Source organism: Lathamus discolor, chromosome 12 (assembly GCF_037157495.1).
Source record: "Lathamus discolor isolate bLatDis1 chromosome 12, bLatDis1.hap1, whole genome shotgun sequence".
In the NCBI taxonomy this organism is placed as follows: Eukaryota; Metazoa; Chordata; class Aves; order Psittaciformes; family Psittacidae; genus Lathamus; species Lathamus discolor.
The window spans coordinates 10,313,214-10,340,854 of record NC_088895.1 but is presented as its reverse complement, the minus strand read 5'-3'; the positions used below and the strand labels follow the sequence as shown (position 1 = coordinate 10,340,854).

The 27,641-nt window shown below is 39.9% G+C and overlaps 1 protein-coding gene and 1 long non-coding RNA gene across 3 annotated transcripts in view; one reads left to right on the top strand and one right to left on the bottom strand.

Annotated features, from left to right (window-relative positions):
* Window positions 1-17,125, top strand: part of LOC136020783 (uncharacterized) — a 31,565-nt gene extending 14,440 nt beyond the window's left edge. Inside the window, exons 2-3 of the long non-coding RNA XR_010615481.1 lie at window positions 12,788-12,830; window positions 17,029-17,125. This is a non-coding gene — a long non-coding RNA (uncharacterized LOC136020783). The remainder of the gene's footprint in view (window positions 1-12,787; window positions 12,831-17,028) is intronic.
* SLC15A4 (solute carrier family 15 member 4) overlaps window positions 14,953-27,641 on the bottom strand; it is a 30,410-nt gene continuing 17,721 nt past the window's right edge. Inside the window, exons 6-8 of one of the 2 annotated variants that reach the window (XM_065692255.1) lie at window positions 25,173-25,328; window positions 19,766-19,924; window positions 14,953-16,337 (exon numbers count right to left, since the gene is read on the bottom strand). In XM_065692255.1, coding sequence (XP_065548327.1) covers window positions 16,189-16,337; window positions 19,766-19,924; window positions 25,173-25,328 — 464 coding nt within the window. In that variant the 3' untranslated portion in view covers window positions 14,953-16,188. The remainder of the gene's footprint in view (window positions 16,338-19,765; window positions 19,925-25,172; window positions 25,329-27,641) is intronic. The other variant, XM_065692256.1, reaches the window with a different exon arrangement.

The window sequence follows — 27,641 nt, the reverse complement described above, 5'->3', positions numbered from 1 at the left end:
GCTCATTTGCCTCAAGCAGCTCTAACAGCACCTTTTGCTCTGCTCTATTGTTTCATTAGGTAGTAACAAGCCATTCAGGCACTTGAGTTGGAGACTTTGACACTCATTGTTTCATTGGTAAACTCTTTCCTGCACAAGAGACTTGTTGCCATCAAAGCTTCTTGTAAACACTCTTGGTAATTACAGCTGTCTAAAGCTCACTGAATCTTCTGCTTGACATGGTGATGGCCTTCAAAATTTGGAAGGAAAACAACTGCTAGAGAGCTAAAAAGTTGCTTTCCAAAGCTCCATCATGTCCTACAGCTGGCTGGTAAGGTTTTGTTAGTAATTCAGTTCTAGTTTTCACTCACTGACCATATGAGTAGTTAGGTGGCCATCCATCTCACTAAAAAAAGTCTGCTGTAGGTTCATTATTTGGTCTGTGTTTTATGGTGTGAAATGCACTATTAAACTTCCTCTTGTTTAAACTAAGAACATTGACAAGCACAGCTATTAGTTTGATGTAGATTTTGATCCCCAAAACTCTGAATGGCTTTGCCTTTTTTAATGGTATCTGTTGGATGGTGGCTTTCCAGAAGGAGAGGTCTCAAACCCGTAGAGAGGTTGATTTGCAGAATGCGACCTGGCAGATTTCTAGCCTGAGTGAAACCAGGCTTACCTTCTGCTTATAAAGAAAGAGAAATCCCATTCCTCTCCCAGGTCTTCACTTAAAATCACAGTGGATTATTTGCTCTCAGTAAACATTTAATGTAGAGTTAATTTGATTTGCAGGGAGGAGATCTCAAGGCATAGAGCACAGTGTGTTTAGATGGTGCATAGAGTCATTGCAGCTCTCCTTAAGCACTCAAGCTCCAGAGTGTGACACTGCTAACCTTGGAGAGGGATTACATTAAGGCATGTTGCTTTCAGAATGAATACTGTCTTTACAAAAGCATCCTCCGAAAGCAGACAATAGGTGTGTTACATATTCAGGCTTGTAAAATGGAAGAGGAGGTAAAGAAAACTTTCAGCTATTGTGCCTGGGATGATGGGGAAAAGTGTGGACTTCAAGACTGCTCTTGATTAACAGCTCAAACCCAAAGAGCCCACTCGGAATGTTTGAGTGGTTCCCTTTTATTTCAGCACCAGCTCCAAGCAGCAGCAATGGAGGCAGCCGAGTGGAAGACTTAACTGAGCTTTCACTTCTGAGCTGTTCCCCAAGAGGGGAGGAAACTCTCGGCAAGGTGACAGCAGAGTGGGAGCTCATGGTGCGGCTGCACATCTCCGTGATTAATAGTGCTCTGCAATTTGAAGAGCTGTCAAGCAAGCGCCTCTTGCCTCTGCTAGAACTCCGTGTTTAAATAGGGCTTCTTGCTGTCAGTGTTCCTGAGCTTATTTGGTATTCAAGGATGCAAAGAGGAACATAAATAATTTGATATTCATACTGACAACGCTAGGCACTGCCATAGCCCCAATTTCAACAATGTAATGGACAGTATGTTATTTCATAATGTGTTTTGAGATCAGAGCTGATTTAAAGGTTATTCATCCTGGGAGAAATTATGCTGTAATTGAATTTATCTTGCATTTATCTATTCAAGGAAACATAACTACAGTTTAAGGGAGAAAAATACATCAAGAAGCTAAATTTTTATTACCAGTTTGTATAAAAGGTACAAATTATTTCAACATCCTTCCTCCACTGAGCTGTATTATTTGCTGCATAATTGAAGTCCAGACTGGAAAATAGAGACTTCTTTCAGCAGATAAAGCTCTACACCTTTACCTCAAAGGATAGCTGAAGATGATAGTGGGGTGAAGCAGCACAGAACATGGAAATAATCAGGTAAATGTAAAACGAATTAGAAAGTAGCTGCCTAGTGTGTAATGGAAAAAGAAATGTTTAGCTGTGAAACATGAAAGCAGAGCTGTAGCATCCCCAGCCTTTGAAATGGGAGTTAATGTACTCCCTGGGGCAAATGGGTACATGGTAACTCCTGCCCCTGTTAGCTGGCCAGGGCTCGAAGAAGCTCTTATTCAGATTAACACATGGTGATAGAACATGTAAGAAGCCACTGACTTGAGAGTTGTGTCCCGTAACAAGCCTGTGCTCTCTCCAGGATGTGCATTCTCCCAAGTGTAATGGCCTGGAAATGGAGCAAGAAGGGACGTTGGAGTGTTGTTGTCCATCCTTGGCAAGTACAGCAGCATGTGGCAGCAGTGGAGCAAAGCTCTCCCTCTTGGGCATCTCTGAATGCTTGACTGCAATGAGTATAGTGGAGCGAGAGGGGTAAAGTGACAGGACCAGGACTATATAATAAGAAAGCCTGGGACAAAGCCAAAGCTGGAAGGTAGGAACGGGCAGCACATGCAGTAGCTTTGAGTTGCTGGATTTGCACAGACGTGCCCATGGTTTCCTTCCAGAAGCTTCCCCAAGCCCTGGCTGCGCTATTTTCCCCACAGCGGCCAGACCTCAGCTTGGACCATGGGGCTCCTGCTCGTGAGCCCTGGCAAGTGGCTCAGGGGATACAGGAGGATGTGCTCCTGGGTACAGCACTGTCCTGCAGCTTCTAGGGGGGCTGTTTCAGAGCGTCTCGCTTTGAGGCTTCACATGTGGGACTTCTAGAACATAGATACTGCTGAAAAACACTGAGGATGAACTGGACGTCATTGCCATGTCCAGATGATCTCAACAAGCTGTTTTGAAAGGGAAGATTGCCTTTAGCTGATCAAAATTCTCCTGAATGTGGATCTCTGTATCTTGGTTTCCTTGCCCAAATACTGCAGTTTTGATAAGGGGAAAAGAATTCATTTGTCTCTGAGATAACAAATTTTAGGCTAAATTTTAGCCAGATGGTTCAGAAAACAGCTGAGAGATTATAACCCCCAAACCAGGCTTTTAATAGAAATTATAAATCGCTATAAAGCTGCCACTAACGCTGTTCTAACAATGGAAGAATTATTTTCCTCACTCATTTTCCTGTTCCTTATTATTTATCTTCCTGTTCTTCATTATTTGTGTTGTTTCACCTCTCCTGCTGCTTGGTACATCAGAGGGAAGGATTTGAGCCTTAGAGAGCCTCGGGAGCAGCAGAATTTCATGCTTTGCTTGAAAGTTTTCTTCAAAACTCATCTTTAACTTAACAAAAATACTCTGAAGGATGCATCAGCCTCAGATGTTGTGCATCAGATTTGCACCAGTACCAGCAAAAAGGTTCCTTGAATGGTCTTGGTGGCACCAGCCATGCAAATTGCATTGGAAGTTACTTATTTCTGGAAATCTGCAGCCTTGTGGGTTTACCCTGGCCTCTGGAATTCTCCTTGCTGGGAGACCAGTCTCCATGTCCCCAGGTCCTGCTCTAAAACTGACCATGGGACAGTCAGATTCTTCTCAAAGGGTTTTTTAATAGCTTTTTTGAAAGCAGCACTGCAGCAAAATATTTATTCTCTGAGAGCTTCCCCAGCCTGAAGTGATTGCAGAAGCACTGAGTGTTATTTCAATGGCACTTGAGCACAGTCAATATTTGGGCTCTCCAGGAAAAAACCCAGCAGCCTGAGCGATGCTTACACACAGGTTGGGAAGAGCAAGTCTGCTGTTTGTCCTCTGTGTTCAGGGATGCTCCCTGGTGAGGCTTTTGCCTTTAAGGCAGTCACTATGAAAATGAAGTGTCTAGAAAAATCCCAGCTCTGGGAGGCTCTTAGCTCCTCAGAGGTAATAAAAAGGCAAATAGATGGCAGAGCAGCCCGTGGTCCTATGAGGAGCCTGCCTCTCATTCTGTGTTCCTGGGGCTGAGACCTGAGAGGGGGACTCAGAAGTTAAGGATTCCCTAGGCATAGGCTGGGGATGTGCAGGGGAAGGAGGAAGGGCAGGGAGCACTAAGAAGGGGTCTAGGGGAGCTGACTTGAATTGTCCATCTTCCTCCAAGATATCTAGGTGATCTGGGCAAATGATTTACCCCCTTGTTCTGTATGTGATGTCAATACGGTGTCTGCTGTCTCACAGGCCTGTCTGGATGTGTCTAGTTAGGTTATGTGCTTATACAAGGTCAAGAACAGCAGGACCCTTTATTCCTGATCTTAGGCTTGAAGATGGTGATGGGGGGGGGGGGAGCTGAGTCTTGCTGCACTGCCCCACCAAGCCCTGTTTCCTGCTTAGAAATGGTGGTGTTCTGCTAATGTGTGACTTTCCTTGCCAGCTTAGGTTTAACCATGCTCATATCCTCGCCCTGATGAGGCTGCCTTTCTTTGTTTTACTTGTGATACAGTCTGTGATTGCAGTGTCATGGCTATGAATGATGCAAGTGGAGTATGTGTGGGTGAAGTCTAGGCTTTGCTTTAACTGGGGGGGGGGGGAAGATCTCTTTACTTACATGCATTGATTCAGTTAAAAATCCTAGGATACTGGGAGTCAATCAATTGGCTGAATTGTCCTGTGCCACTGATAAAGCTCAGGAGTCCTCCAACCTTTATGTGCTGTCAAACAACCTTTCCAATATTACATAAAATAGCTTTCCAATCTAATGCATCACTGCCTCTGGATGACCATGAACTCTGAAAGCACACCCAAAGCCCAGATGATTGTTAATATTTTAACACATGCATTAGTTCCACGAGCATCTGCCTTGTCTATGTCCCTTCAGGTGACTGCCGCACTCAGCTTTGCTTCATGGTTCTCGCACCTTCACGTGAAGCACAGCATAGCTGTCAAGCAAGAGGTAGAGAAGCAAATGCATCGACTGATACAGAATAGAGCTGGAAAATCAGCTTGATGGAAAACAAAAGGAGAATACCCCTTGGTATAATATTTGCTAGTGGCTAAGGAGTTCTCACCTGAGCTGCCCTGGGGGAAATGAAGTTTGATTTCCCAGCTGGAAAGTTTCACTCTAATGTCAGCAGAGGGAAACAACTGCGAGAAGGGAGAATGTATTTCCTTCAAATGCTTGCTAATGTGCAGATAGTGGCCTAACAGCAGTGACTCCTGCTCAGGTTTTTACTTGAATCCTTCATGTGAAGGAATGGATGTTGCTGAAACTCACAGCTGCATCTTGGGCTATGGCTGCTGTGTAACTTTCAAGGACACTGAGACAGAGGCAGTGAGAAAGCAGTTACTTTCTGAATTAGACTTGAGGTGAGTGGCGAAGTGCTCAGTGGTTCATCATGGAGAAGCTGCAAGATGTGTGTGAGTAAATTGAGGCCTTTCTGCAGTGGGGACTGGGGGCGGAAGGAGAATATCCAGCTTATGCTGAGTACAGGCTTTTATGCAATTGTACCACATTGGTATGGGGAGATGAGGCTGCTCACTGTCACTCAAATGTGTAGAATCCTGCTAAGCTGGAAACAAGACAAAATACAAATAAAGCAGTGGGTTTGGTCACTCCCAAACCCAGTCTCAGGTTTGAGACTCCTCCATCAGAGATATTACTGTTTTGAGGAGATCCCTAATAGACAGAAGGACAGAATAAGGGTAATGGTTCTCTTCTGTCCTGAAATGCTTCATCTCTGCATGCCACTTAAAATGGGCTGGAAGCAATGGCTGGCTATGGCTGCAGACACCCCAGCCTGGTTCTCCTGCACAGCAATAAGAGCTGTCAAGCAGCAGCCTGCTGGGTCACAACATCAGGGTCAAATTCAGTAGACAGGAATTGGTGGCAGTAAGTTAAACCTCTCTGGCACCCTGGGGAGGGCCTGCAGGGTGCTGGCTGTGTGCAGAGCCACCCGCAGGACTTGAGACTCCCTTCCATGCTAGGGTGCTAAAGAAGCTGGGAGGCTGAGCTTGAAATAATGCCACTGCTGACTTGAGAATTGGAGTTCAGAGGCAGATTTGCCCAGTGACAAGGCATCGGCCTGAATAGGTGTTACTTTATCCTGCTTCAGTACATGAACAGAATTCAGTTGATTTTATTGAAGAAAAAGCAGTAGTGGAACAAATGGACGTTTTCTAATACCATTTGAACCTGCCATCTATTTTAATTTCAGCTCATGCCAACAGTGATGGTTTAATTGTAACTGTCAGCCTCTCAGCAGACAGTCACTTCACTTTGCTCACTATAAACAAATCTATTTTAAATCCTGGCAACTAGGGGCAAACATCTCTAAAATGTCTAGAGCTGGGCAGATGCCTCAGCCAGTCTTTCTCTTCTCTCTGTAAATGGCACTGAGCACAGCTCTGGCTATGCTCAAATCACTTTTGTGCTCTCTTCCCACGGATGCTCTAGTTTCGTTGCTGGCACATACCGGGCTTTTAGTGGGTGTAGGGAAATGTTAATATGAAGTGTTTTTCTTTCATGCCTGTCCCTGAGCATCCAACCTCCATCAGAACTGGATGAAAAATGGCTAAAAATGTTCATCTGCCTCCCTTTTCCCCATGTGTTTCCCCACAGTAGATAGAAAGCATTACCAAGACTACTATAACTTCAACAAAGGTCAAGGGAAAGCAAATCACTGCATTTCTCCAGCACTACCCCATTTCCCACATTCAGAAAAAATCCCCAAAGCCACCCCAAAACCACTTCCTCATCCCAAAACTTTTTTCCCTTTCTCTGCTTGTACCTTGAGAAACTCATGAGATCTGCCTACAGCAAAGTGCAGGGACTGCAGCCTAACTCCTGTGAATGAGATGGTGCCTCTGCTCCTTACGGTTCAGTTTGGGTTTTCTGTGGGCAGACCTCTTGCTTTGCAGGTACACGAGCAGTCAGGCAGTCGCTGAGGCAATTTCTGTGTGCCCTGTCACAGAATGGGAGGGCTCATGGGCTGGGTGAGCACACAGAGGACAGTTAGGGACCATTTAGCACTGCCTGTCTTTGACTGCTTGTATCTGCAGTTGGTCTGTATCTTTAGATTTCATTTCACAGGCACATTTTAAATTGCTACATGTCTAAGGAAAGCAGACAAAAGGGTTCTTTGCCTGCCAGAGACACGAATCACATCAGGAAAGAGAGAATAATAAAATATTGTTTAATATACTGCAATAGACACAGCAGATGTTTAACTTTCAATAAAAATGACCCCGTATCATTTTATTAACTTCAGGGATGCATTAGTCTCCTCTTCAGAAGGCAGAAGAAAATACATCTATTGTACCAAAAATTAAAGAGGAAATTGAAGGAAGATGTCATCATGGCATGTTTTCCCCAGTACACACTCTGTAGGACTGAGTGATGCAGTAGCACAGTTTTAATTAGAGGCAGCTCCTGTCAAGTCTTACTCGTATGTGCAATTTGAACCCCAAATTAGCCAACTCTTCCAAAACCAGGAAAATCAGGCTGCTGGATTCAGCAAATATTAACTGCTGAGAAACCATGCGAAGTGTCTTAGAAGGTCTCTGGGGTACATGCAGGCGGGCACACTACGTGCATGGGCATACATAGTTAAGACCACATATTCCAGTGATAGCTAAGAGCAGATAAACCTCCATTGCCAGCCAGCTGCTGTCTTGAGTGTGGAAATTTGTAAGAGTTAAGACAACGTAGAATCTTCTGTTTATGTCCTATCTCCTTCTAGTACAGCAGAAGGAGATACTGGACCGCGTTGGTTGGCGCTTGAGAGCACTACTTCTTCCCTGCTCAGTTGGGTTCACTGTGTTGGTCAGATAACACTGACTGTGGGCATGAACTCCCACTAACACCTGAGGCTTGTTGAAAGAACTGATTAAGGTGGCAGCCTCTAGGCTTTGGGGTCACAAGTACCCCTCCTGTAAAAATTAAGCAAACACTTGTTTGCAGGATCAGGACCTGGTCTCACATCCATGGGGGATAAATGTCTTGCTTTAACTGCATCAACAACAGGCTTCTGCTTCAGAAAGCTTCAAGCTGAAGATGAGCTGAAATTATTTTTTCAAGCTATTCCAAGTGCTTTTCCCAGGCTTTGGAGTGTGTTTCGATGTCTTCTGCTTTCACTTCAAAAGGCTTTTTGACCACATTCCAGCTTGACATCCTTATACAAATATGTGAAGTGTTTCAGCAATATGAGTGCTTTGTGAAGCTGTTTCAAATTGTCGTAGGACTTCATGCTTTTATATTGATTTGGGACAGTTTTGGGTCACGTAGAACAATTTCATCACATCAGAGATCATCAGATTTGATGAGTTGGTATTTAGCAATGATGAGCACTGTGGGCATACATAATATGATTTTGGATACTCTTCGACTTCCTAAAACCTGCAATAGCATCACTGACAGGCTTTGCCCACTGCCCTCCACTGTTCCTGGGGTGCGTTAGTAGCCGCAAATGATATTAAACCACTACTGAACCGAAGTGTGGGCTACCACCCAAAGACAGCAAGGGGGGGAGAGTTGTAAAGGTTAAACTACCACAATTCAAGTCTAGTGAAACAGAACTTGAGTGCTTCTTGAGACTTCTAGCAGCTGTTTGGTTTCCCTAGACTGCAGAAGTGCTTTAAAATTCGTGGTTTTGCTTATTTTCTGGTGTAATCATTTGCTACATTGACCCTTTCAGTTTAGAGACAAGACTGAACTGCAGCACAAACCAGGTTACTACCTCTGTTGAGCTCTTGTCAGTAGTTACAGGAGAGCTCCCAGCCTGCCCTCCGTGTGGTTGGATACAGTGAAAAGAATACTTGCAGTGCAAGGGAAAAGTTTGTGTTCAGTTGCATTGCTTCAGAATTGGGAGATTAAAATGCAATTAGTGGGGGCTCAGTTGGTGATCACCGGGTTGGCAGAGGTAGCTCTAAGCTCTCCTTCTCTTATTCATACTAAAATGCTTTTCTCATTTAAATTAATCCAGTTTAAAACTTGTAAAACTGGTAGTCCATACGGAATAAGTATCAATAGGAGGATAACATAAAATAGCTACTGCCAGACTAATCCTCTAGATGTGCTCCTAGATAGTGGCCATTGTAGGCAATCCCCAGCACAAGCTCCTACTCCCTCTACTTCTTTCCTCTAGTCTGCTTTAGACGAGGTCTTCAGGCATTGATTTAAGATTTGAGCACTGTGCTCAGCTCTGCTGCTAAATCATCCCAGGGAACCTCTGCATCATCATATCCAAACAACCTCCTAAGTAATTTTTCATTGTAGTTTGGCCTTTGAAGGATGGGACAGAGCAGAGGTATAACCAATGGCCCCCGATTCCCATCACTGCTTAACTGACAAAGCTAAGGTTCTATATCGGAATAGAAGTTATTTTTATAATCTGTGTTGCCCAGACTCTACATAAATAATTACCATAACGAGGAGTTGTGTAATCTACAGCAGTAAGAGAAGGCAGGTATAACTAATAGTGTAACATGACCACTGCAGGATTATACCTCATCGTAACTGTAGGGGGGAAAAAAGCCCAAACATTACCTGTATTATCTGTTAGCACCAATTTAAACTAAACCAAAGCATGGCCAGTCATTTGTGCACCTTTTGCAGTGCAGCCCTATGGAACTATCTCCAAAGGACTTTAACGTAGCAACAGTGACAAACATAGAAGATGCAGTAATACTCATTAATTTTAAAGCCACTCACCTTTTAATGATGATGTTGTAAAATCTGGGGTTACAGCAGAGATTGCTTCTGCTGCTTTTGTTCAACTTTTTTCTGTCATTTTAAGTAATTTACCTCTTACAGTCCTTGTGCTGTATTTACAAGCAGAGGAACACCTGGTTTGTGTTTCACCTTTGAGGTGAAATGTCTGCTGTTTGACAGTAATCATCTGCTTCCAACCCTAACTATTCTATGATTCCCTTTAGTCCTTCAGGCTTTTACACAGAAACATTTGGGTTGTTTTGAACTCAGTTCTACACGAATCAAGATTAAATTTATCAACTCTTAAACTGAAGGTTGCAGCATCTAGAAGCTTCTTTTCTATGCAAAACAGATGAAATACACAAGCAGCTTATTTCATCCAGACCAGTCTGCAGGGTTTCAGGCCTTCAGAAATTCAGCCTTTTGCAATACCTTCTTCAGGCTTTTACTCTTCAGGACAGATGTCTCAAAATATATATTTGCACAAGATGCCATACAAATGAAAAACATTTGTCTGAGTGAGCCTAAACGGCAATCTTCCGGTCTTGTTCCGACTAGCCCTGCAAACGGAGCCCCCATAGAGGATCACTTGTCCAATCAGGGAAGTCTCTAATTACTTGGAAGAGAAGGGGAAGGGCGCACTCCCTGCCTTATCCCAGGAACTCTAGTCTCAAACCCAGGCTGTCACCTCTAGTCATAAACTGTCTGCCCTAACACTGTACTGCTTCCAAGGTCAGTGCCAGCTGATGGGTAGAGGCAGCAGTAACCCACATCAGTGATTTTTGTAAAGTAAGTGAATTGAATTCCTTCCATCAGTGACTTTTGATACAGTACTAAATTCTGCATTAAAACCCTAGGAAATTTTGGGACTCATACCAAAACCCACATTTCTTTTAATTGTAATGAGCTGACAGATATTTAGATGATATGGAGGTTATCATCAGTAATGTCTTCAGAAACAAGCAGAAAAATTCCTGATACTTAACATAAGAGCAATACTGGGATTCGCTGAAGTCAATGAGGGCATTTGCATTTATCCAGCCAAGAGCTCAAATGTCAGGTGTGTTTGTTATTGTGAAAGCATACTGAGTCATCAAGCTGTGAAGGAGCTTCACTGACATTGTTACACTGGAATAGTTATTTAAAAGAAATAAATGTAACTTCACTAACAGAAACGTGTTATTAGTGCAGCTTTACTTTTTAAGCCTCCAAATGAGATGGCCAAGCCAGTGCTCTGCAGTCATCCCCCGCCTTCAGGTGATTTTCTAATGTGCAGAAAAAAGCACCTCTCCCAAATGTATGGACAAAGCCAGAAAGGGAAGCACCAGTTCTGTTGTAACAGGCCATGAAGGATGCTTGACCATCTTTTGACCAACTGCTTTCCATTTTCTGACTACCACCCTTCTCCCCAGAGGTGGCAGTGTCAGGAATTGAGGGGACAGAGCTCATCAAATGCTTGGGACATCCTCCAAAGGAAAAACCAAGAATTTAAATGTAAAGTTGCTCTTCACACGAGCTGCTAGGATCTCGCTCCTGTTCCTTGGCTCCAGAATTACTGCAATTGCATTATCCTCTGCCTAGCTACAAGCAGGATGAAAGCTCGCTTCAGCGTCTGCCAACGTGTCATTTTAATTATTTCACTTTAGGTCCTTAATCCGGCTTTTCCTGTGCAGGGTATTGATTTGCTAGACAGCATTAGGAAGTTGTGCTTTAATTCTGGATCACTTTAAGTTCTAAAATGTGAAATTAATTAGTGGCGATCCTTCCCCACATTTTAATTATTGCAGTGTCAGCATAGCACTTTGCCTAAAACCTGGGGCTATACAGCAGCCCTTAGTATCTTCTCCCTCAAGCCCCTTCATCCTCTGAGGAGAGCACTGCTCTTCACAGATGTTTAGTTTGCAGACTAGCAGTTTATAGCATCTTTGCCTAGCAGTAGTCGCTTGTCGTTATGATTAAGTTAATAGTTATCACTATTTAAATACGCTAGTCATTTTGTGTTGATACATGGTATTGACTGGTTTCCGCAGCTACAGCAGATAGACCTTGGGGTCTCCTGAGAGCTCAGAGCCAAGAGAAATCTATTCTTGAAAAGATGATGGGGTGGGTAGGAAGAGATTGTGATGTACAGCATTAGATGTGGAGAAATAGTCATGTCTATCTCGCAGCTTTCAGAAACATGTTACCTGTTTGAAGTTCTGTCTTCAAAAGCCTAAGCAATATTTACCTTGTTTTTCCTTGTTCAGTAAAGTGTTCTGTTCCCTGCCAAAAGTGATCTATGGACTCTGTTGTGTCACTAAGTCTCGTTGCTGACTAATGCTTCTTAGTAAAGGGAATGAGAAATCTTGCCAGTCAAATATGGTAGCTGTGCACCAAAGGAGTACAGTACTGAAGTGTCTACCCTGCAGTCTCAAAGTGCCTGCAGTTTGCATAGACTAGACCTAAGACTGCTGTTTGAATGCTGATAACATGTACTGTTATCTGCTCTGCAGCTGCAAAGCCAGCCAAGGATCATCTGTACCAACCTGTGCTGTAGCTCTTCGTCTGTAGCTAGCTCAGGACTGCCTGTGGAAAATGCAGTCACAGCTCAGCTAACCACAGACATTCCTTCCACTAAAGGGTATCCATTAATGTTATGTACGTATTTTGAACTTACGGTAGGAGAATGTTCTGATAAAGAAAGCATGTTTAAGACAGATTTAAAAAAACCCAAAACGTATAAAGGAGTATAGAATCAAAGAATGGAAACAAAAGCAAGTTTTCATCATTCAGGATATCAAGTAGCCACTTAAACTTTCTAGTTTCTTCTGATGATTCCTCAATATGCTAGGTTATTTTACCTCCTTTTTCAAGCATTACTACAGCCACTGGCAGACTGAAGTTAGTGGGATGGATTGTAATTCATTCCCAATTCCATTCTTGTAAAAGTGTAATGTTTTCCATCCCTCTTTATGATCGTTTAAGTCCAGCAGCCTGTAGGTTAGAGATCACTAGTCACGTAGTAAGGCTCATTTGCAAACCACTGTAGGTGGATCCAATTACTATGTAACTAGGTTTTGACAACTCTTCTTTCCACCGACTTACAGAACAAAACCTACGTTGCAAATACTGTAATGGAAAAGTTAATTCCAATATGGAGAAGACTATTGAACCAGGCTGGGTATATGACATGAAAAAACAGCCAACAGCCAGATTACATCAACTGTCACTAGGCAATCTTGACTGAAAGTACTGTTTATCACTATTCTGAACTTCGTGCTACTTGGAGCAAAGTGTCTATTTACGTACTTATTGTGTAGCTTCTGACCTTAGTTCTCCTCTCTGTTCTTTCACTGCAGTTACATCCTTGCTCTGGAAGGCCAGCAGGTGCCATGCTCTCAGGTATGTGCATTATTCCTCCAGCAACCCTGAGTGTTGGTCTACAAATTCTCTGCTGCCTCAGAAATGAATCTGCATCTCAAAGTATTGACTGTTCGAATGGAAAGCATTGTAATCTGTTTCCCCAGAGGGCTTGTCTGCAGTAGCATAACATGCCCTGCACATAACCAAAATCACTAGGATACCATTTTTCAAAAAGCAATTTAAAAACACGCACAAAATGTTAAGAACTCCATGCATCTTTTAATACAGGTTTATTGTTAAGCTGAATCCTTGTGTGACAAGTGTCAGCCCTGAGCAACTTTGGGTGAAAAAGCCAAAACACCCAAACAAAACAAAAAAGACTTACAGAGTTGACTACAGACTTATAAGGGAAATACTGATGGATGCCTCAACTAAAGTAATTAAACTGACTCTGGAGATTTACATAAGCAGAATAAATGAAAAAGACTCCCCTTTTCTGAGGAGGGCTATTCAGTACAGGCTGTAGCCACAAAGGCATGAGAAACCAGAGTCTGCTGTACTCTTGAAAGATCTGCAGTTACATGAATAATGCCTCCACCTTATAATCTCAAATGAAACACAGGGGCTCAGGCATCTGTTCTTCATGCATGATTAGATTATAGCTGGCATAGGCTTTGTAAGGGACACGCTTATTTTCATCATAATTCTTTATGACTAAAAGTAATGAACTTGAATCAGATACCTGCTCTCATGTGACGAGTACTTCCTTTCCACTGCTGTGTTTTGAATTTAACATGCCTGGAAAGACAGTGGGGTGAAATGTCCAGTGGGGTGACTCCTGTCACAACATTCTGTTACACTGGAACAGTCTTAAGAAGTGAATATAACTAAATTCAACCTATACACTTCAAGGTATTTTATTAATAAGGTGCAGTGCTCAAAGTTAATTGATTAGTCCTATTTCTGTAACTGGAGCAGAAACACAGAAAGACAAGACAAGGAGGAGGAATCAGCCAAGCCTTTGAGTCACAAAAACGCCTTATCCCTTTGATGCAAGTGTCAGATTAATCTTCATAAATGGTCATAATTGCTTGTGCCTGGAGCTCAACCATGCCGTTCCAAAGGAAAGTTAAATTATACAACTGATTGCATGTGCAGTCTCATCTCCAGAGTGTTAGAATCACCAACAGAAACATACAGGCATTTACTGTATGCTTGTACCAGGGTAAAAGATGTTTGCCCAAATGTTGAGTGGACTAACATAGTATAGTATTAGTTATCTTTTTCCTTTAATAGTTTCACTAAAGTTTGCCTGCACAGACTGCCATGGCTCCTATTAGACACCTCATTTCTTACAGTCATGTGCCAGATTACTCTTCATTCTTCATTAAACTCAGTTTTAACTATCATTGGCAGACCCATCTCAGATGGAAAAATCTATTAATTTTGCTGAAAAATGTTAGATTTTTTGGGGAAAAAATAGTGCAATGAATTAGGTTCAGTTACCACAACAGGGATAAGTAAACAGGGACCAGAGGTGATAACTTCTAACACCAAAAGCAATACTACTCCTGGAGGTTCCTTCCTTCTAAGGCAAGGATGCTTTTAAAAGCAAGATCTTCATACACGTAGTAGAATGACTTCATGGACACAACCCAGTACCCTCTTGTGATTATATATGCCTTAGAAGTGAATTAAATAAAACATGAAACACTACAGATTCATCCCTGTATCATAAGTACCTGACTGAAGAAGCATACATAGAAATTATTTTGTCCCTGTATGTTCCTTATGCAGCTTATACAATCTTAATATTTTTAGCTGGTTATAAATGGGATACTCCAGAAATATAGCAGATGGAGCTCTTAAAGTTAGAAAAGGAAATCAGCTTTTCCTCATATGAGATACTACTTACTTACTTCTTTATATAGTATGATTTAAAACTGGAATAACTGAAAAAATGCAATAGCTAAATAGCATCTACACTGATTTACCTTGGTAAAGACAGGACAGCTTGCATTCAGCTAAGCTACCTGACAAAACTAATAGGATGCCAGTGTACACTTAGAAATATAATAGCATTCCACTATATATTTAGGAAATAAAGGCTAAAATATAATCTTAATATAATTATATCCACCTAGAAACAAAGGGTCAAAAGTCACAGCATGGAACTTCGTTTTATTTTGTAAACTCATTAAAAAGATGTCCATGTACAAAACCAGGATATTTTAACAACGTAAATGCAGACGAAGGAAATGATAAAAATTCAACACGTTAATAAAAAGTTGAGTTTTTATTTTCTTTCTGCATAATTCCCTGCATCTTCCATACCATCTGCACACAATCTTAACTACAACTGTTAGAATCATTAAAATTCAAGAGGCTGAACATAAAAACCATTTGCTCTGCTATAGGAATGTGTTGCTGAAAGATACAAACCCTGTAGCATGTTAGCTAGAAGTAAGACACAAGACTGAAGAACTGGCTGAAAGGCTTCTAAATTGTTATTGTGTATTCATCTTCTGAGAATTCAATCTCAGTTTTCTTCTGCAAATATTTATATATTCCTTAGGGAAATAACAGTATTAGATTGAACAGGGGTTTTTCAAAAGATGTTTGTTTCCATATTATCCTAATACATCTACTGCAGATCCAAAAAATAAAAGTATTTCTGAAGTAAAACCATTTCAGTCCAAACAAGTGTTTCATTGTGCACCAAAAGTCACAGCCAGTTATATGACAAGCTACTGTGACACATAATTCAGGTTTCAGTATTGGATACTTGCGACTGCAATTTTGGACTTAAATCCTTGAGACACTGCCAGTGAAAGGTCAATTATAAAACTTAATTTCTTTTTAATCTGCAATTTAATTTGTCCCTGTTTCTCCTCCAAAAATGACTCTCAGGGTTGAAAATTTATTCTTGTAACCACCACTTGAGGTTTATTAAAACGCTTTCTTTCTTGTGTCCTCAATGTAGGCTTGAGACTGTTGAGTGTTTCTCTAGATCCACTGTTGTTCACTAAGCAGAGTTTTTCAGTCAGGAACAATTCATATCACGAGTCCTTCTACTCAGTTTCCACTGTAAGTGTCCTGGCTTCCAGGAGTTTAGTAATCTCACGATTAACAAAGAGCAACTTGAATGCCTAGGCTAGAGTAAATACATTTCTGAGATCTGTGTTTGTCCTCTGCCAGGACATAGTAGTAGTGCAAGAAACCAGCCCCGCCAACATAAGGCACTTACTGACATTACAGGAGAGGGGGGCAAGGGAGAGGACTCTTGTAACATGCAAGTCTAGTAAGAGTCCCACTGGAGAAGACCTTGATATTGCAGATGTAGGGTGCACTGCCACTTCACTGTGAGCTTCTGTAATAGTCTGCTCTGTAACAGGTATCAGATCCTCCCATTGGCAGCCACTTCATTAATCTTTGATTTTTGATGATCATATTTCACAGAAACAATAAGGAAAAGCAAGAGGGTTGCTCCTTGGATAGCAGCCAGCAAAAAAAAGTAATAGTTTAATTGGCAGCCATTAATATTACCTAGAAAGAAAAAGATTGATACAGATTATACGAATTAAAATGTCAATCCCTTCAAGCTTAACTAGTGAAGACTTTTGGCAAAACCAAACCAAATCACATTTCCATGGGACAGCACAGTTTAATTTTTAATTATCCAGAGCAAAAGATGGAACTTCTGAGGAAGATGTGCACAGGACAAGGACTGCTTTCGTTTGTGCTTCAATGCCTCAAACCAGGCAATGTCCCTGAAGACGCCAATATGCTGTTACTGCAGTATTTCTTACAATAAATTGCTGGAAGCTTCTCCTACCACTGTAAGACTTTTGTGCAAAGGCTATATACATGTAACTGTGGGCATGCTTCATGAAAGCCAACAATCTTAAGGGCTAATAGATTAATAATCTTCATTTCTTCCCCCTCTGCCATGTTTTTAACTCTGGTTTCTTATGCGGCAAACCTGCAATGCCTTGACTTCAGATAAACTTCAATGTGTATTTTCATATATGATTTACTTCATAATGGTAAGCAATAAAGATCACTTGTCAATTTTTGAGGAGATGCCCGATTTCAAATGCAGAAAAGAAGAAAACAGCCCTGTGCTGTGACTGAATGGACTAGAAAAAATTGCTGTAAATAAAGCTCTGGATCCAAGATGGAAGCAAAATTACACTGATAGGGGTTAGTAACGTAAAGCCGTTACCATCTTTTCTAGATGTGCTTTTAAGGAGCCCGGAGGAAACAGTGCAGTGATATGGCTTTAACGAAGGCAAAAAAGGAAGTCTTTCATGTTTTACAGCTTAACTGAAACAGGTAAACAAAGGTATGGTTTCTTTTTTTGTACTATGTATACTAGAGTCTCCTCCAGCACCTTTTTCACCCCTACTATATGGTCTTTCTGCATCTGGGGGCCTGCACCTCCCTTCTCTGCTAACTCAGAGATAAAGTAAGAACAAAAAGATGAATCTTTTTAAAGGGAAGAAAAGTTTGGCAACTCTGTAGGTATAAAGAAAGTGATTACTGAGATGGCTAAGCCTTCTTTTAGGACAAAGTTTAGAATTCATGAAAACATACATGGCTTTTTTTCGGTTCAATTCACCTTTGACACTCCCTCAAATTTGTTACAGTGATTTGTACCAGATTAAGTAATGTTAAATTAAGAAAGCTCATTGCTAAAATATTATTCCTCTATTAAGCAATATGCACTATTGCTGTACTTCCAAGAACAATGTATTGTGGCTCATTTCCAACATGCCACATAAGCCACAGCCAGTTGGACCATTATGATTATCAAAAAGGTTTGAGTAAAAACAGTGAAGTATGCATCGATCCTAACGAGCTGTTCATGCAGCATGCCTATAACTGTTAAGATTAAATTACTTTAATTACTGAAACTTAAGATCCAATTAAATGAACTTATAATAAAATGCAGTAAAATTAAACAGAGTCTTTCCTTGACATTTAAAATACAATATACATGTGAATCTCCATCTCAATAGCAGACGTGTTTAAAGAGTAGTAATTATCCTTTATGAGATGGGATATTAAGCCCATGCAATCTCAGTTTTTGTCAGAGAAATAACAGTCATTTCAATGGCAGCAACCAACACAGCAGTGCCAGCAGAGAGTGAACTTTCTCAGCAGAGGTGAGGCAGGCAGTTACCTCATATAGTACCACAAGTTAGCACAAAAAGCAGAAACTTGGCACATGTTACTATAGTTATTATACAGCATCTAATGTGTCCTGGGTTCAGCTGTAGCAGTTATTCTTCTTCTTAGTTGCTGGTGCAGTGCTGTAGTTTTGACTTTAGCTTGAGAATGATGCTGATAACACACCCATGTTTTCAGTTGTTGCTAAGTAATGTTTATTCTGATCAAGGACTTTTTCAGTCTCATGCTCTGCCAGTGAGGATGGGCACAGGAAGCAGGGAGGAAGCAGAGACAGGACATCTGACACACTAGCCAAAGGGGTATTCCATACCACAGCACATCATGCCCAGTGTATAAACTGTATGAATTTGATAACTTTCAATAATGTTCTACCAAATGAAAAATTAGTGATTAACAGTTAAACCAGTAGCTACTATGGATGCTACAGATCAAAATCAACCACTGAGTTCTTCAACCCTGAGCCAGATGAATATAGCTGCTGAGAGGGCTCAATTGTATGCTGAGTCTTTGTACTATTGACAGGGAGAAATGTCCAGTTCTGACAGCTGTCCAAAGGACAATCCACTGAGCTTACTCAAAACAGATGACCAGCAAGTCATGAAAGGTAGCATCTTCCATTTCTAGCCAAATCTGGATATATTTACCACAACCTAAATATCTTGTAGAGAAAACATTCGGTACTGTCTTCTCTTAGGTTGCTTCAGAAAACAAAGGCAAGAGGCTAAAAAAAGCAACAACAAATATCACACTTATTAATTTGTATGAAATTCTGTCCTCCTATTGAGCCCTTATTAACTGAATTATCTCTATACAGAATTGCAGAAAAAGTTGCTCCTCTGATTTTGGAATTTATTGGGAATTTGGGAAAAAAAAGGTCTCTCTGTGATTAATTTTTCATTTGGTGAGGACACTTCCATAAAGTTAAGGCTACTTGTCACCTTTTGCAGGTTTTCTTAAAGTGTAACTTAGAAACAAAAGATGGCAATTAGAGGCATAGGTACTGTTTCAGACAGCATTACTGTGTGGCAGCATGCAAATCAGGTTTAAACGGCAAATCCTCTCATACCAAATTTAAAGTAAGCTTAGGCTGCGCTTTTAAGCCCTGTATATACAATAGGTCTCGCACACATTTTAAGACCTTTTCACACTCCTTCTGTTGGAATTAATTAGCCCAATGAGGATGAGCTTTTTCTGGAATTCCCAAGGTGCCACCTACTGGTGCCAATAATTATTTTAACTTTAACTGGCAATACAAAGCAGATTGGACTTTTTTAAGACTATAAATAGCTACCAGACAGAATGACCTCATGGTAATTTTGATGAAGTGTCTTGAAACAAGGAAGCTGAATAATCACTAAGAGAGATGGGTACGTCTTACTCCCCATAACCGCAGAAAGTAATTTCAGTACTTTATACCAAAGATGTTCTTCTTCCACACAGAAATTATGTAGTTTTTACTAAAATACGAAAATTTCTAAGTTGTTTCTAGTGATGAAATGCAGTAACAGCTGAGCAGGTAATTGACAGGCCTTACCCAGGCAAAATACTTAATGCATCTTTCCCATGCTTTCACGAGGGCAATGTGGCATTTGCCATAGTCACAGTTACTTCATACTTCTATGCAAAATGAAATTTTATCTTTAACAAAACAGTAAACAAATTTATTTTTTTTTTTAATAAGAACTGTGCCAAGACTCAACAGTTCCACACGCTTGATGCTTAACTGCTTGTGAAGGAAGCCTTCTACTTGATAGACTATGAATCCACTGAAAATAACTTACCAAAGTCTGTGTGATTACTCATCCAGCCAATTTCTTTAATAGACACTAGTGCCAACAAGCCAGAGCCAACAAATGATCCAATCCCCGAAAAGAAAAAAAACAGCCCCATGATGGCACTCTGCATAGATTTGGGAGCAGCTGAATATGCAAATTCTAGACCTGTATTAAAAGACAAAAAATGCTATTAGAAGATTAAGAAACAATAGTGACTTGTTCTCATTTAGTGCCACAGAAATTGCAGCTGTATACTACTTGTGGTATGTTAAAGACCTAAAACCAACCTTGGATATCAGGAGACAGGGAACTGAGGTAGTGAATCCCTATCAGTTCCCTCTAATTGTTTTACAAACCCTGTTAAAAGGTCATCAATTTATCAACCTATTAACCAGACAACATTTAAGACATTCACTTTGATTTTATTAATATTAGATGTGTAAAATCAAAAAATCTTCTGAGGCAACATATTCTTTTTTTTCTGTCCAAAATTATCCTCAAATTCATTACATTAACTCTAACATGGCAAATTCCATGTTCCCCATTTCACTTGTTTCTATACTGCCTATATGATGTGCAGTATTTACAAAGCACACGACATTCCCTGCTGAGAACAAAGTACTCAGGAACTGAAGGGTCACTCTTGCATTGACCACAAGCATTTATTTCTCACAGACTCAGTGTCTGTATCTCTGAATGTGCAGACAGAAATTAAATGTAGCTGGAAAAGTAGTAATTAGTTTTAATTTCGATCTAGGACTCTCCAAACTCATTGCTCACTACCCTGTTCTTTTTAAGACTTGTAGATATGGGACTTCAACATTAAATTGCCCTTATTCAAATTTCAACCAATAAAAACAAGAAAAACATACTAGTGACATCAATGTGAAAAATCTGTGCTACTGAATTTGAGTACCAACAGAACACACAGGGTTAGGCTCTGCCTTGCAAAGACTAATGCCCATGATTAACTCTCCTTCTTAGAATAATACTCCTGTCAAAACCCAAATGGGATTATTCACAAGAGACAATCATATACATTCTTTGCAGAGCCTTTTCTGACAGGTGAAATGCTTGTTTCAAAACAGTCTGCTTCATACTGAAAATTAATGCTACCTCATAATCATTTTTCTTGCCAAAGAGAGCATTATAGACCTGAAAATGGCACAAACCTTATGTCTTGCATAATAAAGGTATGCTTTATTTACATCATTACTGGTATTTGACTTCTACTACTCCAGACAGAGTTTAATAGAAATACACTAGCATTTCTTTCCAAGAAAAGGCTTGACTTTTCAAGATAGTGCCTGTTATGAGGGAGGAGCATTTTTCTTCTAAAAGAAACAGAACTATGTTCTCACTTATCTGACATTCTACACTGACACCTGAGAAATCTTCAATAACCAACACACTGCTTCTCCTTTCTTTTGCAAAACATGTTATCATGGGCCAACAGCAACCTGTCTGTGATTCTAGAAGGGAACTGAAACATTCTTTGTGCAACTCAGTTGTGTGGGTTCCTGTAAATTCAAACCATAACAAGAGAATCGCTCAGTGATGGAGAGACATCTGCAAACAGAACACGGAGGAGGGCAAAATTACACTTATTTTGGGAATTAAAACCTCAAGGTTTTCTTTCTAGGCTTTGCCACTAATCTAACAATTCAGATTTTTCAAGGCTAATCTCACATAAAGAAAAAACAAGTCTACTACTTTCCTGATACACTAGCTTGGTTTTTAACCTCTTGTTAAGCTACCATAGCTGCCACAAGTCTCCAAAGGATCAGTCATGTTTTGGTCATCAGGCTTTTATACAGTCTGTACAAGTTATCTCAAGTGTATCACACAAAAGGATCTGGCCCATTTCTTCTCTTATTTCACACATCTACTGGATGCGAGTGTTACTGCTAGAAAAAGATCTTAAGACACAAAACAAAACCAAAATGGGTGTAACACTATGCACTTTTTGCAACAAAATAAGGCATGTTTCTAAACCTGAATAATGTTTCCAGCAACCCTAATATTTAATCTGGCATAAGGAACATAAAATCTTTTCTTTGCCTTCAGAGCTATTTTTGCCTGCTGGCAGCCATTGATAACGATTTCATGCTACCTCAAACAAGCAGTTTTGCAATGAAACCCTCCAGTTGGTGTTGTCATGTGCGATTACAATTCCCAGTTAAATAAGGCTCCTTTAAGAGGATTGACAGAATAATACAAAAGATTAATGCAATGTGTGTCATCTTTTTAAAAAAGATACCTCAAGTGTAACTAATGTGGCTTAATGAAGAATATGCTTAGGCTTACAGTAAACAAGTGATATTTAGTCCCTTTTTATTCATGATAAACATTTCCAAATTACTATAGTTTTGTTACCATTAACACTTTGCTTATTTTAAAGCTGAATTTCATAGCACAATAGATACCTTTATCACCTTTTTAATATCAACTTGGTAAAGTATACTCTTAGGCCTTGAGATAGTTCTTAAAGATATTAAGAATTCAGTTTAGATAATAATCAGAAAGCAGGTAAAAAAAGCTTTGTAAAACAAATGAGAGAATAATAAAACAATTAAGATCTGCATAGAATGGCTGGTCTAATGAAAAAGAAGCATTTGCATTTCCTATCATTGACCAACCAGTTTTGAAATTAAAAAGCTCTTGGTACAGACCCAGCAAGTACATAACAGCAGAGTGTTCACCTGGAATAGTGTGAGCCTGAAACACTGCTCATGAAGAAGTCCACTAAAGCAGCTGGAAAAACATAAAAACAACCCTCGATTTGGAGTTCAACAACCAGGGACTGCATCAAGTCCTTGACCCTTCCGCAACCTGCAGATAGGTTTGTTGTTTTCTCCTTGCAAACACCTATGAACTAGTAACAGCACCTGACAGAGAAACTAAAATACATATCCTGTTAGGGTGGTGAGGCACTGGAATGGGTTGCCCAGGGAAGTTGTGAGTGCTCCATCCCTGGCGGTGTTCAAGGCCAGGTTGGACAAAGCTTTGGGTGGGATGGTTTAGTGTGAGGTGTCCCTGCCCATGGCAGGGGGGTTGGAACTAGATGATCTTGAGGTCCTTTCCAACCCTAACTATTCTATGATTCTATGATCCTCTGTTAAAGGATATGTGTTGACTGCACTGCTAAAGCATACTTTCCATTGAAGAATCTAAAGTGTGTAGCATCTTGAGTCATAATGTGCTGTAAAGATCATGAAATATACCCTCTATCTTTAAAGACAAATATATCTAAAGATATCTCTTTATCTTTTAAAGATAATGAACTAATGATAGGTGTTTACTGAAGCAAATTAATTCAATGACTTGTCTATACATCCCTGGAGTGTGGTGGAAACCAGAGACCCTTAAGAGATATCAGACTCTTACCTCAGACCTTCAGCCATTCGACACCCATTCATGTACCATACTGACTACCGCAGTACAAGAAATGAAGAACTAGATTTCAGTTGGCGCTGTCCAGTAAGACCCTTATGTCCAAATCTTATGTTTACTATCATAAGAGAGTTTGTGTGATGTGCTGGTTTCCAGGTACATGCTATGAGGAAGCAGAGAGCTAACTGCATTCACATTGTAAATGGGACACTCCCAAAACCAACCTGGTCGGAGACATCAACCTACCGTTCACCAGAAAGGAAAGAGTATGCTAGTGATGCATTTGAATGCATATCACAATACTACAAACACACACAAGGCAAAGCCATATCACAAAACAATTCCTCCAACCTACTAAATAACTAAGGTGGAGTTTAATATGTGATAGATATGTATAACTCTTCCCATCAAACAAAATCACAGGCAAGACAGCTAGTAGAAAAGCTTAGAGCTCTTTTTTGTTTCCTTAGATAGGAAAGGAAACCAAGCCCACGTTTTTACTTGCTGAGCAATCCAACCACCTTGTTTTATTTCCCAACTGTGATGACAGTAGAACATGTGTAACCAGAAACCCGTCGGAGTGGAGGTTCTCTGTTCCACTAAGAGGGGAACAAATGGGCCATGTGACAGCTGGGGCTACCGCCAGCAAGAGCTTACAGAATTATAGAGAATCTCATTTTAACCCACTGTGCTTGCCCAGCGTGAGGAATGAAAGTAACCTCCTGCAGGGGAAATGAAACCAGGAAATTCTGTCATAAGGAATCGAAGAAAAAGAGCTGCAGGTAAAGCCAGTTTGAACTGATGATCTTCAAAGTTCAATACTCTCAAACAGTGTTTCAACATATTAGTAACTAACTATAGTTAAGCAAATACTAAATGATTTTTAAATCAAGACTGTGGAAGAGTTCCAATATATTACATCAGGTAGCTCTGCAATTCTCTTTAAGTAGTACCAGAATAGCTACTTCTATGATCATGAAAGGTTTCTGTTACTGGTAACCAAGCATTGCTTCCAAGCACTAGATACAGAAACACTGTGCTAAGAGATTCACAGTAGATTTTCACTTGTTTAACTATAGTAAACCAGTGTTAGGCATACCACAGTGACAAGAGATATGTTGCCTATGCTTTCCTCCTCTAATGAGCCCTGCATGTATACGAAACAGAGCAGAAAATAAGATTTTATAGTCCTCTTCACCCTCTCCTCCCACTTCACTTTCAGTTTAAAAATCAATGACCACACAGCTGTTCACTGCATCACACAGAACAGTATTAAGAAATTTAAGATTTCTTGCATTTGTTCAGGAAAGGGAGGATTTGAACAGTGTTTCAGTTTGCCCAGTATCACACTGATGTACTAAAACAACTACAGAAAAACCTGATCTATAAATAAAGCAGATAAAACTGTATAAAAAATAGCTACTTCATTACTAATGGTCACCAAAAAGCTTTAGATAGAAGTTATGTAACACTCAATCAGAGATGTAAAAAGTCAAGTAACATGAATTTAAGCTGGTGATAAAAAAAACCTTCCTAAAGATGGCTTATTTCTTCCTTTTTCCCCTCAGAAAGGTGTTCCCACTTACTGATTGTCTTTCTGAACAGTGAGTTCAGTTTTAAGCCAAAAAAAATTACAAAGCACAAATTTTATCTGCAACAGAGGAAGATTCAGAGGAGACAATACTGCATTCAAACTATTCTTTCAAATACGATGTTGAAAGAATATATTGTTTTCTATTAGGGTTTGCAAATACCTTGTGCTAACTGGATGACACATGAATATTGTAAGTGTTGCTCTTCCTGAAATTCAGCCTTGATAACATACTCTCATAAAAGCCAATTTTCAAATGTGAAAGACAATGGTTTGCTTTGACACTTATATTAAGTTATATCGTATAATATTTTATTTGGGAACATTAGAGCTTATTTATAATGATTTGAGAAGGAAATATTTATTTTCTAAGAATCCATCATTTATGATAGATACGAAAGCAGCTTTAAACCACACAAAGACTCTTACCTGCTATACTTGCAAATATTTCACTGAATCCAATCAGCACATACTGAGGAATCTGCCACCATATTGGCATATCTGCAGCATGGTATGTAACATTTCCAATTGTCTGATTAATTGTTTTAACCTTTACAATTTTCAGTCTGTTGCCTTCCAGAATTCCTACATGAAAGGGGGGGAAAAAATAATGACCTAAGACGCAAACACTGTTTCTTCATATTGAGAATTAAATGAGGATTCAGCCCTGCATTGCAATTACAAGTTATAAAATAGGAATATGTATTTCCTTATTTCCTAACGTGAAGCATTTCAGACTATTTTTGCTATTGTTTTTCCAAAACATGCAGTTCTTCTGCCACAGAATTGGTGATTATATTATTACTCAGTAGGGATAATTATACAAATACTTAACCCTTTTCCAAACAGATTAGCTGAGAGCTCTCTCATATGAGCTATGTTGGGTTTTTTAAAGGCAATCTCATTTTCACAAACTACTACTTTGCAGTGTTGAACCATTGCTTCTGCCACCATAGTATTAATAATTTAGAAACCATTTCACTTACCTAAATAGCTGCACTAGTTCTGTAGAACTACAGAAACCCTCTATGAATATGACCGTGACATTTATATGACAGTTATCATCCCAAGTGATCCAAAAGCTCATTAAAGCTTGATTTACAAGCAGTTTTTTGCATAGGAAGTACTTCATGCAAAATGAAAAATAGGTACTATAGATGGTAAAATATAACCATTTTTAGCTCACAACAGTTTAGAGTAGAAAGTGAGTATCAAATAATGCTGTAGGGGTTTTGTTGAAGTTGCCCACATTAAGGGATCTGCCTCACTGTTATATAAAATGCACAGAAACTTCCTGCTTCACCCAAAAAGGTCTATAAAAGAACTTTCAATATCCTTGGAAATAAGGTGGACTTATTCATTGCCAATTCAGAGGAGCAACACTGAGTCAATGAAACTACTTCCTACAGAACCTGTTACACACTTGGCCTCCTATTTAGTGCCTGTCAGTTTTGGTCTCTTTTTACTTACTGAGACAAGATCTGACCTAATCCTGGGGCACACTCCTGTTACCAAAATAAAAACCACCACCACTGTACAAGGCTTAGATGACAGACACACTGCTTCACGGGTATCATACCATGTACAAGTGATTACATCTGCTTCCTCACTTCTAGCTTTTATTTCCTAGAAGCAGCCAAAGGATGACATTAGATATTTAGTGTGATGTTGCCTGAACCTATTGACAGCACTTTTCATATAAACGAGCACAATCAATTTCTAACACACAACATAATATCTGTTCTCCTGTTTATTCTCAAATCTGTGACATACAAACCTTGAGGGGGCCAACCAGATCACCATCTCTGCTAAGTGACAGTGTTTCAAGGGAAATTGCTAATACTTGCAAAAAACACCTCATACCATGACATGAAGCTTCTTTATTAGTCCTGGTCATGGCAAGAGATCCAAGCTTGGAAGAAAGCATGAGGCAAGCCCCCTATAGCCCCCATGTATAGTCTGTAGGTGAGGCCATAACTAAAGAAGTTCTAGAAATCGTGTGCTTAAGGATAACATTGTATTTCATCATTTTAGGGAGCTGGAGCCAGAGCTCTGAAAACCAGACTGAGGAAGCACACATTGAAAAGGGACTTAGAGTACTTTGAAAAAGATGGAAAGCTGCATTTTTATAACTCATGTTTGTTCATTCATAGCAGTTCAGACTCGATTCAACTTGAAATCTCCCAACAGCTCTACAGTCTGATCTTCTGAAACACAAGAGTTGTACAGGGAAAACATGTTAGACTGACTCAAGTTTGTTTAAATATTACCTTGAGGCCCTTAAGGAGTATTTTCTTAACAACAAGTGTTTTTCAGGTAAAGACTGTTCAGAACTTAATACCCTTAGTGCCAGGGCCACCACTTTTTCCTCTACCTTCCTCACTTTTTAGGTGACCACCTACACATCTTAAGTATCTTTCAGTTCTTCAGCCACCTCAGTGCCCTCTGAACTACAAGGAGCTAATTTAATTAAAGCTGGTTTTCTTTATGTTTTGGTTTTAATATAGCTGCCAAGCATTTTCAAGTGGAACTTAATTAAAATGTAAACAAAGCAATGCAGTCAGCTAAGAACTTGGACGTAATTCCGTTCATATGCATTCAACACAAAAAATCACTGCATCTCAAAATGATCCTTAATGTGTTTGACACTCTTCACAACAGATGCAGATTTAGGAGGCATTTAGCCACATACGAGCATAACTACGCAGTACCAAACTTTGCCATAAATTATCGTCAAAGTTGAGTACGACGGAATCCAGAATCTATTGATTCTTTCTCACACTTTGATAGACAAACTTCAAATTTAATCTTATGGTTTTAGTAGTTAAAGGGATTTTAAGGTCTTGCCATAATTGTTTAAACTCTATAAATGAAGTAGATTTTCCAGTTGAACAACCT